General features: G+C 40.9%; 1 protein-coding gene across 1 annotated transcript in view; it reads right to left on the bottom strand.

Moving 5' to 3' along the window:
- TTC7A (tetratricopeptide repeat domain 7A) overlaps positions 1-12180 on the bottom strand; it is a 179406-nt gene extending 167226 nt beyond the window's left edge. Inside the window, exons 1-2 of the mRNA XM_014951213.1 lie at positions 11986-12180; positions 10164-10332 (exon numbers count right to left, since the gene is read on the bottom strand). Coding sequence (XP_014806699.1) covers positions 10164-10332; positions 11986-12180 — 364 coding nt within the window. The remainder of the gene's footprint in view (positions 1-10163; positions 10333-11985) is intronic.
- Positions 12181-14806: the final 2626 nt, after the last annotated feature.

Raw genomic sequence — 14806 nt, 5'->3', positions numbered from 1 at the left:
CTGACAACTTTTTTTAAGCACTTTGCCAGGAGATAACCAGTGAGCTTTGGTGGGGTACAAAAGATGTTCATGGTTACCCCCCCCCATCTCAGTACAAGTATTCTCATAGTATTTACAAAGTATTGTAAAGATTCTCTTTAAAAGGCTTGTGTTTATGGAGCTAACCACATTGATGACATCCTACAGCACTTTGTGCACTTCTGGGTCCCACTACGCTGCAAAGTAGTTCTTAAGTGTATTTCATTATTGAACCAGAATCTAGTAAACTCCGTCAGCTGAGACCTATTAGAAACATCTGTACTTTTGTGCAACTGTATAGTAAACTTCCCACACCATGTAGTTTGTTCTAACACTTGCTTCTTCAAGTCTTTTGCAATGTCGTCTATGTGTCTTCTAAAGGAATGCATTTTAGTTTGTTGCCATATTGTCTTCTGTGTATTTTTTCAGCCATTTTGCAGCGGCAGGAAGAACAAGTGTTTCCCCAATGGTACGTGGTTTTTCATCTTCTGTTGTAATGTAAGAAACTTCAAAAGAGGCTTCTAAAAATAAATTGAGTATCACTGGATTTTTAAACACTGCCAAATAGATCTGATTATATTGCCATTGTTTTTACCTCGTAATGTGGCTGATAAAGAGCTCATGATAGGAGTAGTCTCTGCCTTTTCTTATTGTTCACTGTGCTGATGTTATTAGTACTACCTACAATCTGCAATTTCTTTGATGGAATCTTTAAGCTACTTGTCTATTTCATGAGAGTTAGTTTAGTTAAATCTAGATAATATAATACATAAATTCACTTAACCAGGCACATGTGAACAGCATGCGTGAACTGCAATACACTGGAAGTGAAAAAACCAGGGGCCTCTGTAAGCATCTCTGCACCGTTGAACATCCACTTTTCCACCAGACACTTGTGGACACGGAACCCTCAGACATACAGACTGAGCAAGGGCATCACTGTCAATCCAATACATTAATATAGCTTAATTTTAATGGTCATTTGTTTGGGTTTTTTTTAAAGAAAAAATAAATAGAAATTCCAGTATTTTTCTCCTGCATCCCAGTGGATCATCTTGCACACCCCTCAAGGCACAAACACCCCACTTCGGGGACCACTGCTAGAAAGTGTTCACTGTCCTGGTACAAGAGGCCACCTCCATTCCATGACACAGCTGATAGCAGTCAAGGAGCTACCTCTGCTGGAGCAATGCTATGGGGCACAGCAAACACAGGGGAGAACAGCAATCTCTTACAGCCCCACATCTAAATGACTTTGTCAACACCATCCACATTCACAAATTACATTTTTTTCCCTGCTTTAAAAACAACAGGCAGAATCAGATGAGAAAAATTAAAAGTGGATGGGGCACAAAGCAGAGAGATGGTGCTGATGACCAAGTATTGAGATTTATTCAGCTGGAGCTCATCTGCATCACTGCCAGGCAGCATCAACAGTGAGAAAGTTCTGTTCCAGCTGCAGTCACAGCCACTAAACCTGAGTACCCCACCTTCATATGTACTTTGGGAGCAGGAAGGAGAAGACAGGAGGGTAATTCAGATTTTACTATGCTGATTTGTATCAAGCACTCAAGACAATTCTATTTACATTTCTTTAAAACAGACATAGCCTGTGAGGACTAACAGTTTATTCCCCTGTAACTTCAAGAGATGGTCAGACGCATTCAGAGCTTACTCCAAGGTAAACCAGCCCATGGAAATCTTCCTGTGGCCACTGGACACACACCATGCTACACAACACAACCCCAGCATGGGGACAGCACCATACCCATGTAAACGTGACCCCTAGTTTGGGCCCTCTGAGAGTAAATTTGTATTTGTTTTCTTTTAGTGAAAATAAGGTGTTGTCTCACATTCCCACACAAACATTGTGCATTCTTTGTTCCGTTTCCTAGCAAAAAAGCACGTGAAACTACTCGTATATCTCCTGACACTGCTGACCCCACAGCTTTAGAGAACTAAATGATAGTGCGGGAGGTGGAGAGGTCCTGTGCATGTGTGCAACCAGCACCTGCAATTGTCTGTGGAGAAGATAGCAGAAGACTAACAAAACTTCACAGTCACAGAAACCAAAATCATTAACAAGAGGAACAAGAAGTTATTGTCTTCTTCTACTTTCCAATGTTCAGTTATTTGCGTTTAGTGGCCTGCAGCTAGCTCTCCTCAGAAGTCTAAAAATCACACCCATGCTGCATTTGTACATACCAGATTGTGCTAAATAAATTACTTCTAAAATGCAAACAGAAAAAAGTAAACTACCTTACCCAACGGCAGAGAAGAGCTCATGGAGCACAGCAGGGAAGCCTGGGAACACCAAGAATGCCCAGGCTGGACCTGGCAACTCTTTCATATCAAACCTAAAAAGCAGCGGCACCAAGGCACACAATTCACCAAAATGCAACAGTTTCAAAGTCATCACTGTCACAACGTAAGAGCAACTCCAAACTCTTAAATTTCTATGCCGAAAACCCACAGAAGACATAATACTAGGCCCTTTTATCAAGACATCAGCATCTACAAACCGGGGGTTTAGCCTATTAGACAGCTACTCTGATGCCAACACGCGTAAACGGCATGCTTCCTGTCAAGCTGGCAGAACTGTGAACACGAGCACTTTGAAGTGTGTACCAGGTACAGAACAAAGCCTCTCTCCCAGATGTGGATTAACATTTAAAAGATGCCGTTTTTGTCAAGCAAAAGTGAAAACAAGTTCTGCCAACAAAATACCTTACCCTCAGTTACTCAGTTTTTAATGTCATATTGTATCATACATCCATGTGGCTGGGACTCAATTTTCCTAATGGTCAGCCAAGAAAACTAGTTTTACTATTTAGGTTCTGCTTAAAGGAGCCCATCTCCCACAGATCTCTATGCTCAGAGATATGAATCTCAGCCATTTTTAGTCATTATGGAAGGATTCCAACATAAAGGAATCTGTATCCTGCCCCGACAGATCGTTTAAAAAAAATTTAAAAAATAATGAAAATAAATTTTTTCTTCTATTGCAGTTTGACTTAGTCACAGCAGCAGCTGAAAATACTGGCAAAAGTAACCTCACTGAGTAGCTGCCAGTAGCAGAAACAGCAGTTAAAAGAACAGGAGGAGACTACTGAAATCCAGTGTACCATATCAAAAGCAACATCTATGTTAGAACAGCTGTGTATTGCCAAGTGTCAATCATCCTCATGAAGCCCATTACCAAACAAGACCAATATATTTGCAGCAAAAAAAAAAAAAGTGAAATCAAAGTTTTAGATAATTTTTCCCACAACTTTCACCCAAACCTACGCTTTTCTTAACTTTGTGCTCTGTATAATTCTGGCTCATCACAATCATCAAACTTCATCAAACTACCAGGAACCCTGGTGCTGTCTTCAGGAAAGTCTTCGCTACTCTCCTGAACACTACAAGGAACTCAAGTGCATTTGGTCAGCACTGTCACTTCCAAGGTGGGCACGTTGCAGACAATAGTGAATTGGAGTCCCAGCAAAGTCAGCACACTTTAAAAGTAACACCCCTCCTGGTCTGAATAGGATGATTAGGGTAGAGAAGATTTAGACTCTCAAGTAAGAGCCTACAGTAAGCATACCATGATGTCAACAGTGCCTAAACAACATAATTGACACTAACAGGGATTAATAATTGACTAACTAATGGGGAGAGGTAGGGAGAGAATTCAGACTCTTAGGATTTTTTCCTGGCCCTAACAACCTAGTGCCCATTTCTGCTAAATGGGTACATTGTAGTAGGTTGCCCCCATGTCAGTCAGTAGTAGCAATGTGGGCAGGGAGAAAACTCAGCTTTTTATGGGGAAGTTGGTTGTGCTGGAAGAAGGAAGAGCTAGGTTCCCTCTTTTTTTACCACTAGCAGATCTGAATATTTTCCTTATAGTCAGATGGCTAGTGAACAATAATACAAGCATGGATCATCTTTATCTTGACATGTGCAGTTATAATACGCTTTTACGGTCCCCCATTAGCACCCAGAGAGGACATAAAGAAAACTCTTTATTTGAACACGGAAAAAATGCCATCAACCTTCCATAAACCCATTTCCTATACTTGTCTCAGACAACAAGACAAGGTATGTCCTTACATAGCAGGACCTCCACACACTATCTCTTTTTAGTTATTACAGCAAAGTTTTTTTCTTAGAGGGCTTCAAGAACTCATTAAAAATGAGCCTGTGCAAAAGATCCCAAGCACAAGAGCATGCACAATCACAGGGAGGCTTTTTTGGCAGAATAGAGGCAGAACAGTATTCCAAATGCTTGTATGGAAAAGGAGAATGCACCTTGCAAAACATTATGCCCTCTGAAATGTGGAGCAGGTTCAGAAAGTGCATATATAGCCTGTTAACAGGATTGTAAAACATGACTTGAACTAAAAATGCTTCCTGCAAAAATAAGTTAGAAGAGTAAATTCACTTTCAAAAGAAGATTATCAAATGAATGAGTGAACACAATGTTTCCAAACTCACTTTATCTGTACTTGAAATCGTTCAAACTACTGGCACTCAAAATCTTTCCAAGCAGTCTGTATTCCAGTACACTCAATAGTTTGGGTATTGCCATCTCCTTCATCAAAAACTAAGTGGACAAAAATCTCATCCCAGAGAAGCTGACTGGAAATTCTGTTTTCAGAAGCACTCTTTTTAAAAGGAAGGCTGCTTAAGTTAAGCCTGTAACACACAATAACTAAATAACATTGTTTGGATGGAATATAACCTTGCACTATGGGATCGGTAGCAAAAAAAACCTGGAGAAGTTACTGGCTTAGGATCTGAAATAAGAGTTTGATGAAGTACAGAAATAAGTCTTTAAAATAGAGGCGCTTTCTTCCAGGGAGGACAAAAAACAACAAAACCCCCCACACACATTTCTTTCTCCCTTCCAGTTCTCTCCAGTAATTTAGTTCAATGATTAGCTTTTCAGAGCTGATGAACCAACAAAGCTTTGCCTAAATAAAACCAAACAGGAAAGCTTATTTTTCCTCATTTTAATCTAAAAATAAAAAAAAATAAAAAGCACACATGACAAGAAATGTATCAGTTTTAACATTTAACAGAAACACTGAGTTAAATGAATTTCACTTGCTCCAGACATTGTTTTAACTGAAAAGATTTTCTTTAAAGAGGAAAAAGATTTATCAGAACTTAGCTTTGCAATAAAGCTACCTTTAACTGTACATTATATTCTGATTTCCAAACAAGTGCAGTTGAATACAAATCTAACCTAGGAAATTAATCATCCTGTGGAAAACCATATTATAAAATGAATGACAGACAAGTAAATGTCAAAATTAAAGACTCCAATGTAGTGTATGAACAAGTGGGTGATATATTGTCCAATTAGTTAGAATTAACAATTTTAATACCAGACTTATATTTACTGAGTGCAAACCTACATGTTTTTAATAGTTCTGCAAACACAAAACAAGAAATCAATTAAGCAGCACAAGCACAAAAGGAAGCTTAAAGTAGATTATTCAAATTTCAAGGCTTCAGTTAGTCAATTTAAAATCATGACTAAACCCAAATAGGTAGTTTTCAAACAAGGTAAGTAAAAGGTCAGTTTTCCTGTTTATTATCTCTATGTGATATCACTGTTTTCTTTTCACCACTGTAACCTCCAAACAACCACTTCCAGTATTACAAACCCAAGACAAAGATTTCACAGGGGGAAGCAGCAGAACAATATTTTTCCAAGCAATACTGACCTCACTATCATTGAAGTTTTAAAAAACACAACCATAAGAGAAACAGGAAAACACGTAAAATCAGCAGTTTGTCCAAAAAAAGAGCAAACAAAAAACCCTGAAAACCCACAAAGAGCTGGACCGAACCCAGAACCCTGGATGCAGGCTCCAGGCTGTTTAGCATAATCAAGCTCAGGAAAAACCCTCATGTAGTGGATTCAGGGTTTTGCTTTCAGCAATAGCATTCACAGCTCTTAGGAGGGCTCTTAAAGACCAGTGGCTCAATCCAGCAGAGTTTCTCATGATCTTACAGTTTTTCAGGTGTCATACTACAGATCTTACACAGCTTTAAATGACTCAAATGGGTTCAGGAACAAAATAACGACTTCTCCAAACCACCAAACTAACAAAGTCTCTTTTCCTTGTATGTGTGACTTGTGGTTGGACCTGTTATAACAGAACACAGACTACGATCAAGGCTTCTTACAGACACAGCATCACCTTGTTCTTTTCCACATGGATTTTTCAAAGGTCTAAAAAGGCCAAGCTCACACTGCAGCTTTTTGATACAAGGGATTAATCTCAACCATATTTAGACACCCACAAAAAAGTTAGTGCACAGCCTCCTCACAGACACCAAAGAGGAGGCTGTATTGTACAATACCATGTGCTTCATCTGTGTCAGACGCCATTTGAAGAGGTGATGAATCACCCCAGCACTGTCAAATTCTGACTGTACAGAGAGTTCAGATTGGAACTGCACAAGTTAAACCCACCTTGAGCTAAAAATGGCCAATAACAATACAAAAAATGACTGCAGAATGGACTGGACAAAAGGAGAAAAAGAGGCAGTGGGACTGTTAAAGCTTCGACTCACCAGAAAATCAACTAGATACCATTTGCAATGCTATGTCATCACTGCACAGATTTAGCTAGCTACCTATCCCTGGGCTACCCCCCTCCAGGTGGAAGAAGTCCAGTGCCTGGCCTGACAGCTGGCCTGGTTGACACAGGGAGCTCCTCTGCACGGGGCTGACTTGCCTTGCAGCAGCTCTGATGCCACACATCCTGACCACAAGCACTGCAGCAAGCCAAAGGCACTCTCAGTCCTTAGAAAGACAGGACCTACACATCATATCAGCCCTGCCTGAGCCTTCAGCGCTTGGGCTGCCAACAGTCTCCTTCAGCTTTTGACACGGTCTCAACTCAGCGCAGCAAGGAAGGCTGTGCAACAAACACTGCAACAACATAGGAGCCTTTCTACAAACTTTGACTTCATAGCTCTAGCCAGGGCTTCAGCATACCTACTTGGCTTTGTAAAGGATTGTGACCCACCCTACTGCCTGGAAGATTTCTCCACTGGGATCAGAGATCTTTGTGAGGTTTCTGCAGCAAGTACAGCCAGAGGGAAACCAATGGGCTCCAGCAGTTACACGCTTTGTTCTGAAGTCTTTTTCACTCAGTTGTTTCAAATGGATAATGCCAGATAATGAAGCCACAACATGTCCCAAGGGAATTAGAAGCAAAATGAGAGCAAGTTTGCTCACTATTTTATGCAACAGAAAGAACTGCTTGCATCAGAGATTACCTGCTGTGCTGTGAACTGAGCAGAATTAACTTCATGGAGGATGGGGAGGAAGGAGACAATACAGAGCAAACATCTATTAACTAACTATAACAGGTTAAAATTAGTTATTGTGAAAAATTAAACTGTTGTCAGAGCTCCACTCACAGTGCCCACAGAATTTCTCTCCTCACAACATGAAGATTTAGAAACAGGACACACAAAAGCAGTCGGCTGAGAAACTGGAAGAGTCCTCTGTGCCATTTCTTCTGTCACTTGTCAACTGCTGAAGTCCCTGAATTTATAAGTAACTTCAACGTTTACTGCTTGATACTCACCTTGGGTGGAAGTCTACTGAGCAAGGCAAGCAAGAAACTTTTCCCTGTTCAGCTTCTGCAGTCCAATCTAAAGGAATAAAATCCATATTGCTTCTTACCATAATACAAACCTACTACATGCTATGGACCTTCAAAGGAATACCCCAGAGATTTAGTTCAATGTCCAACCTTCAGTGTTGTGGAGCTCAAAACATACTCTAAAAAAAGCAAAGTTTTGCTGGTTCACATTTCATTTCTGGCCTCACTGCATCCCATAACTTTCTCGTCCTATTTTTGTTTGTTTCCAACAGTAAAGAATAAGTGTGAGTGCCTTTGATTTGACTTTTTTTTTTTCCCATGACCTTACAAGCATAATCTGGAGTGCTTGAGAACCTACACTAACATTCCACATATAAGCACATCCTAGCAGAAATAGTTACTCAAAACCAAGGTGGTTTCAGGTTCATACTAAAAAGTGACACAAAGTTCTAGTGTTTAACCAAACACTACATATGAGCAGGGATATGCTACTAAACCAACTGCTTTCTCCCATTACTGACAATCTAAGTAAGAAATTAAGTGGGGAACCTAAGTTCTGCCCTGAAATAAAGACAGGAATGTGGCTTTTCTAGATTGTTGCCTAAATGATCCCTGCAAAAATTTTACTACCAATGATCTTCAAAAGCATCTTTGAAGAAGGTTTCAGCTTGCATAAGCAACCAATAGCTCAAGCAAAGGCATTAACATGGATCAACAGAATTTCTGCAGAGATAGCAAATGACAAAAGGGAAATAAGAAAAATCTTCAGCATAAAGTATAATTGAATTTTAAACAATTCAGCTCTGTGCTGTTACTTGCACTGCACGGGTAGCCTGGACAGACATGTTTTGAAATGAAAATTTAAATCCACACTGCTGTAGCCATACTTATCTGTACAAACTTCTAACATTTGAGGGCTTTTTCTCTAAGACTGGGAGGTTGAGCACATGGCATGGGGGAACAGTGATCCTAGCAATAAGTGCCCTCTCAAAACTCAGCTGGACAAGCTTCACTCTGATGGACTTTGTCAGAAACTTTGGCAGAATACTGAGTAACCTACTGTATCCTTGATATCTTGTATAATCTGAATATAACAATCATGGAGGATAAAAACTGTGGAACAGTAACAGCACAGAGGTTGCTCTGCAATGGTAGGGGCTCCTTAGGGTATACACACAAATACAGGGACAACACAATATTTACATTCCATGCTAAACAACATGGGGAAAAAAAAATTATGGCCTGATCCTCCAAGGCAAACATCTCACCCCCAATATCTTCATATGCAAGTGAGGTAGTCAATACCATAGGAGAGGCCTTCGAGGAGCAGTGTTATTCCATCAGTGTTCATGCATACCTTGTCATTACACTCACACCTCACCAAGGGCCTTAACCAGTTCCCAGAAAGGACAGTGCATCTCCTTCAGACTCTGGAGTGCACCAATAGTTGCTCTCAGATACACTGCTATGAAACACACTGGCAGTTACTCACCCCTGCATGCCATGCAAGTGTTAGTGCAAGTTACAAGTAAATTAGTCCTACTCCACAAAAGCTCATTAGTGAAGCAGATTCAATCAGTCCCACAGAAAACAAAATCAAAGCAAGCAAAGCAGCACAAACAGGTTTTCAAAAAAGCTGAATGACCATGTGAGATCATGAAACATCCAAATTATTATCAGCAATACTAGCAGCCCAGTCAAACAGTATTTTGGGTTGATTTGGTTTCACTCTTTTACATACCAGTTGAAGGTATCTGATCATCAGAGTTCTCATTCACCTAATTAGCTGGTGGACATGCTGAAAAGAGTAGAAAGCAGTAGATAGGTAGCAGAACTTGAGCAACATTTACAAAGGAACTGAAAGCAAATGAAGGAGAAGATTACTGATCTTTTTTCCCCCCAAGTCAAAAACTGACTAGGGTCTTCCTTTCCCCCACTCAAAAACCAAATGCAATTTCATTACCCGTAGAGGCAGTTTTTATTAGGATCTCTCAAACAGTGCAATGTCTGTAGAAATACAAGGGGAAGGAGAGATTCCTGTTTGTACATAAAGTCTGATACTGTGTGACATGCATTGCAAAAATATACTACCTGCTTTGAAAGCACATATTCTGTTAGTCCAGAGTTTAAAACTTGGAAACATTGTCTTTGCTTAATTTACAGAAAACACTAAAATTTACAAGTAGATGAACTCTTTCTAAAAGAAGGCATAGGCCCCAAGTCAGCTGGGTGCTTGATTAAGATTTTCCCAAAATGGATACACAAGCTCAAGTGTGTTGCTGACTTAGAGCCAACAGTTACTGCAAGATTTCCAATTTCAAGTTTTTCTTTACAAGCCAACCAAGTTTAAAAACTATGGACTACGACTCCATAATGCCTTCAAGTATAAACTACACAGACCATACCCAGTCGGATTTTCTAAAGCACACGACATTGCCCTAACTCTGCTCCAGTCAAATCACTTGGACAAATACCTTCAACTGCAACCTAAACACAGCTTACTTCAAATATGCATATGTGGTCTTTTACCTTTAATAACAAAGGCTTCAGTCACCAAACGCAGCATGTACAGAGGTTCATCTTTTGTTGAGAGGTCATCAATTCCTGCTCTTGCGTACATGCTGATGGCATCTCTGTAGGATCCCTCCACATAATGAAGCTTTCCAAGGATCAGCATAGTTTCTGTCATGTACTTAGGCTGAAATGGAGCAGGGAAAGGAAAAAGTATTTAAATGGTAAAATTCCAGACAGCAAGAATGAGGTACTTCTGAAAAAATTAAGCAGATTCATAATGCTTTCCTCTCAAAATTGTAGCTCCACAGGCCAGAGCAGGAAGCATTTAGGCATCTAGAGATCTTAGGGCACTGCTGATGATAGGTGCAGGCAACAAAGGTCAGGCAACTACTTTGGAAACACACAACTTACAAGCCACCTCTTTGGTTTTAGCTGACCTATTCTATTGATTCACCAGCCACAGACAGCACATAAAAGCTTGGCATTGCCAGAACTACCTACATACATAGCAAGAAAATCCCCTGCTTTTAAACTAGGCAGAAAGCATCGCTTTTTTGTCAAGTGCTCCCCTCTTCTCTCTACATTTAATTAAAGAGCGATAAAGCTCCCAGATTTTCTTAAGTTATCAAAGAATTTTCAGACAACACTAGAAAAACAGAAGGCATGCCTGCAATTTCTGAGATTGTTTTGGTTTCTTAAGGGTTGAAAACATACATACAAAACCATGTAATAAAAAAACTCGGTAAAATACATCCATTTAGACCGTCTTTATGCTTTGAAAAACATGAAAGGGTTCCCAAACTTCATACTCTTGGTTTTTTTCTTTATAAGTACATGTAGTCAATACAAGGTCAATGCTGTACGAGTAGCCAAGTCATCACTAACAAACAGTAATGGCAATTCATGCAGCCAAACTTAGCACCAAGACCTGGAAGGATTCAGTAGTTCTGGCTGTTACTGGGGCTAAGTGATAAAGAAAAAGGGTTGGATTGACTTCCCTTCCTTCCCGGCTCCTTTTTACTTTTTAAATACACTGACTTTTAAGAAGTTAGGCACATGGAACTCCCCCCAAAAAAGCCACTGCACACGTGCTCCCTGGAAATTAGCATGATAAAAGTAAAACATACACTTCTAAGCTAACTAGCCTGTAAGTTTCAGGACCAAAAGTAATACAAGCCTAAGACAGACTGTTGTAATTGATCATCTTTTTAAAGCCAGGTATGGAACTGTCCAAGGACACCAATACAGCAGCAGCCATTGAGGCAGAGTCTTAAAACACTCCTAAAGCTCTGCAGCTGAGTCGACAGGTAGCCTCCAACCACCCAGACCACAAAATAAAACCAAAGCATAACTTTGCATAACTTCTCTGGCAGAGAGTGAAAGCAAGGCAGTAATCCTGGACTCTCACCACAACCTGAAGTGCCTGACAGCAGCTTGTGGCACAATTTACCTCTGATGTGGAGCTGACTAGGTGCACACATTCCCTCAGAGCTGGAGCAGCAGTCGTTCACTCAGCTGTGCAAGCCTGACAGCACAGTTATGTGGCCATGCCTCACCACCCCAGAGAATTCCTAACTATTTATCCTTCTTCTTTCTAACAAAAAAATCAACAGGACATATACTTGTAGCACATAATCCATTTGCATATGAAGAAGCAAGTCTCCCAATGGAAGACAGCACAAAGCTGTACTGCATTACCACTCCATTAGTAATACCTACAACACAGCGCAGCACATACAGGGACATGGACAGGCAACACCAACACCTTGTAACAGACTAATAATCATATGAAAGAAGCATCCAGTTGGAAGAAATTACAACAACAGAGCCCACTTACCCGTAGTTTTCCTCTGTTTAAGATATTGGTAAGATACTGTTTAGCTTCACTCAGTTTTGGCTCGTTCTTCTCTATCAGTGGAATGGAGTCCTTCAGTTTGGCAAAGTTTTCCTTCAAACATTCTTCCAGTAGAGCCTCCGCAAGCAGCATACTCCCATAGTCCTCTGAAAGCACATAGCAACCAACAAGAAACATCACTTAGTGCCATACTGCTGATGAATTGCATTAAAAAACCAAAACAACACATCTTTGAGACACACAAACAGTAACCCAAATGAGGGCATAAAGGAAGAACTACCAGACAGAAAAAAAGTTTCATTACCTTCTAACTATTAGAAACAGTACGTTTCCTATGAAAAAAAATAATCAAATTATGTTTCTTTTTAACTTGAAGATTTTCTTTAATGAATTCTTTGATTCTGACAGCATAGTCCATTCTTGCATTGTCACACTTCAGAATTTTCATCACAAAACTCACTTTCAAAAGTGTAAGACCAATCTTTGCAAATATTTAAGTGCATGCTTTAGATTTACAAATGTACAAGCATGATATAAATGCTTCAGACTACAGACAGGCTATGAATTTCACTGAAGAACTATAACCACATCAGACAATAAAAATAGAGAATTTGACATGTTCTACACATCCATTACTAAAGACACAGAAGGCTTGACCCAATGACATAACTAATATGCCGCATAAAATTCTTTCTACATTAAAATCCTGAAACATAGGTAGTAACACTGGATGTGGCAAGAAACGTCATGTGATGTTGCAACTATGCACTGGGGAAAAAAAAAAAACAACAAACGTTTAATCTGTCAGTGTACTTGGAGTTCTTGTATGATGGGTCCAGCTCTGCAGCTCATTTATTCTTAAAAGTAGTACCTCAATCACCTGACCAGTGGGTCAAGCAGGGTAAGAAAATCTTTGTAAGTCAAAGAGCCAAGCCCCACATTTCATATATACTTCACATTTCAATGTCTGAAATTCTAGAATGCAGGAAACATGATAGTGTATCTATTTCTATATTTTCAGTCCACAGGACAACATATCCCCACTTACTACCTATACATTACTTACAGCATTAATAATCAACTTGTGGGTTTGGGGTTTTTTTGGTTTAGATTTTTTGTTGTTCTGGCTTAAGTGTTCAGCTGCATACCAAATTATAACCATAGCTCTTCCTGATCAATTGCAGCTCTACAACTAACTTGCATGAACAAACTATATGTACATACAATGAGAAGTGTAAACGTTCAAGCATATTTTCCCCCATACCCATATGCAATCACTTCTATGCAACACTGAAGAGCTTGCAGATAGTCACTAATCTCTTAACTAAACTTAAGGAATTACGTAAGACCATATACAATTAAGAAACAAATATACACACTCTCTCAAAGCAAATACTACTATTAAAAAATCCAATCCAGACACACTATTGTTTCTGGAAACACAAAACTGTAGCTAGTCTCTTGCTGGAAGAAAAGTTCTGTAGCAATAACAAAGCATTGCTCTTTCATAACTAGCTAGTTATGACATAGCAGTAAATTAATAATGTTTTTACAGCAATCAGACTGGTGTTATGCCTCCTAATTACAAGGGTACAAACTAACATGAACTCTTCAACTATTAATGGCCCCAAACTGCATGATGATCTCTGCACCCGCTACACGCTGCCGAAACCTGACTAAAGTTTAAAGGTCGGCCGTGTGGTTCTCAGCACAGAGTTCAATCTGCATCACTTATACACTTGGAAAGCCTCATAAACAAACACATATTAAGCTACCAACATTTCCCCCCATCATACTTTCCCACTGTGAAGTTTATGCACTCCAGCAAGCTTCCAGTAACTCTAGGGCCACATCCTAGGAACGCTCCTCTAAAGAAGTGGGTCTATTCATAGAAATAGCTCCTCTGACTTCAAGGGCAGAACTCGAAGTGTTCAACACCAGGCTGGATGGAGCTTTGACCACCCTGGTCTAGTAGGAGGTGCCCCTGCCCACGGCAGTGGGGCTGGAACTACGTGATCTTTAAGGTCCCTTCCAACCCAAACCATCCTATGATTCTTGTACCAGCGTGGCAGCTAGGATTGGGTCCTTTTCATAACTTACTGCTGCTGACAACTGACACCAAATTTTGTATTTCTGAGATAGGCCACCTCACTTCTTAAAAGCAAACCATTTAAAAAGAAGTAAAGTAGCGTGTTGTACCAGGGAAAAAAGGCAAGAATACATTTGCTACTTATGAAACCCCTATTACATGTGAAATGATACTTGGATGAGCCTAAACCTTTAAACAAATCAGTCCCCTCTAGAAGTGTAGGGAGATAATTTAGGGGCATCCAGAGCGGGGTGGGGAGGGGGCAAGAGGGAATCAGCACGGCACATAGGGAGAAGCTGCAGAGAGATATTTACAAACAGGGTAAATTTCAGTCAGTTTCCTGGCCGCAGCCCAGCCGACCGTCTTCAACTAACGGCGGGCACCGAGCTCCGCCGCCGCCCGCCTCCAGGCGCTGCCTGCCCCGAGGCCAACATCCCAAACGCCGTTCAGCCACCGAGCGGGCGCCGGTGGCCCCGGCTGCCGCTGACAGCCCCGGGCAGGACACGTCCCCCGCCGCCCGCCGGCTCGGGAGCGCTGACACGAAGAGGAAGCGCAGAGTTTTCTTCCTGATCGCCGTCTCCTCGCCACCTCTCCCTCCCTCCCTCCCGCCGCGGGGCCGGGGGACACCGGGCGACACCCCGGGAAACCGGGGCAGCCGCAGCTCCCGCCCACGCCAGCCCACCGGGCCGGGGCTGCCGGTACCGGTAGCGGCGG

Source organism: Calidris pugnax, unplaced genomic scaffold (assembly GCF_001431845.1).
Source record: "Calidris pugnax isolate Ruff unplaced genomic scaffold, ASM143184v1 scaffold24, whole genome shotgun sequence".
In the NCBI taxonomy this organism is placed as follows: domain Eukaryota; kingdom Metazoa; phylum Chordata; class Aves; order Charadriiformes; family Scolopacidae; genus Calidris; species Calidris pugnax.
The sequence above is the reverse complement of the archived record's forward strand: the minus strand, read 5'-3'. Positions and strand labels throughout refer to the sequence as shown.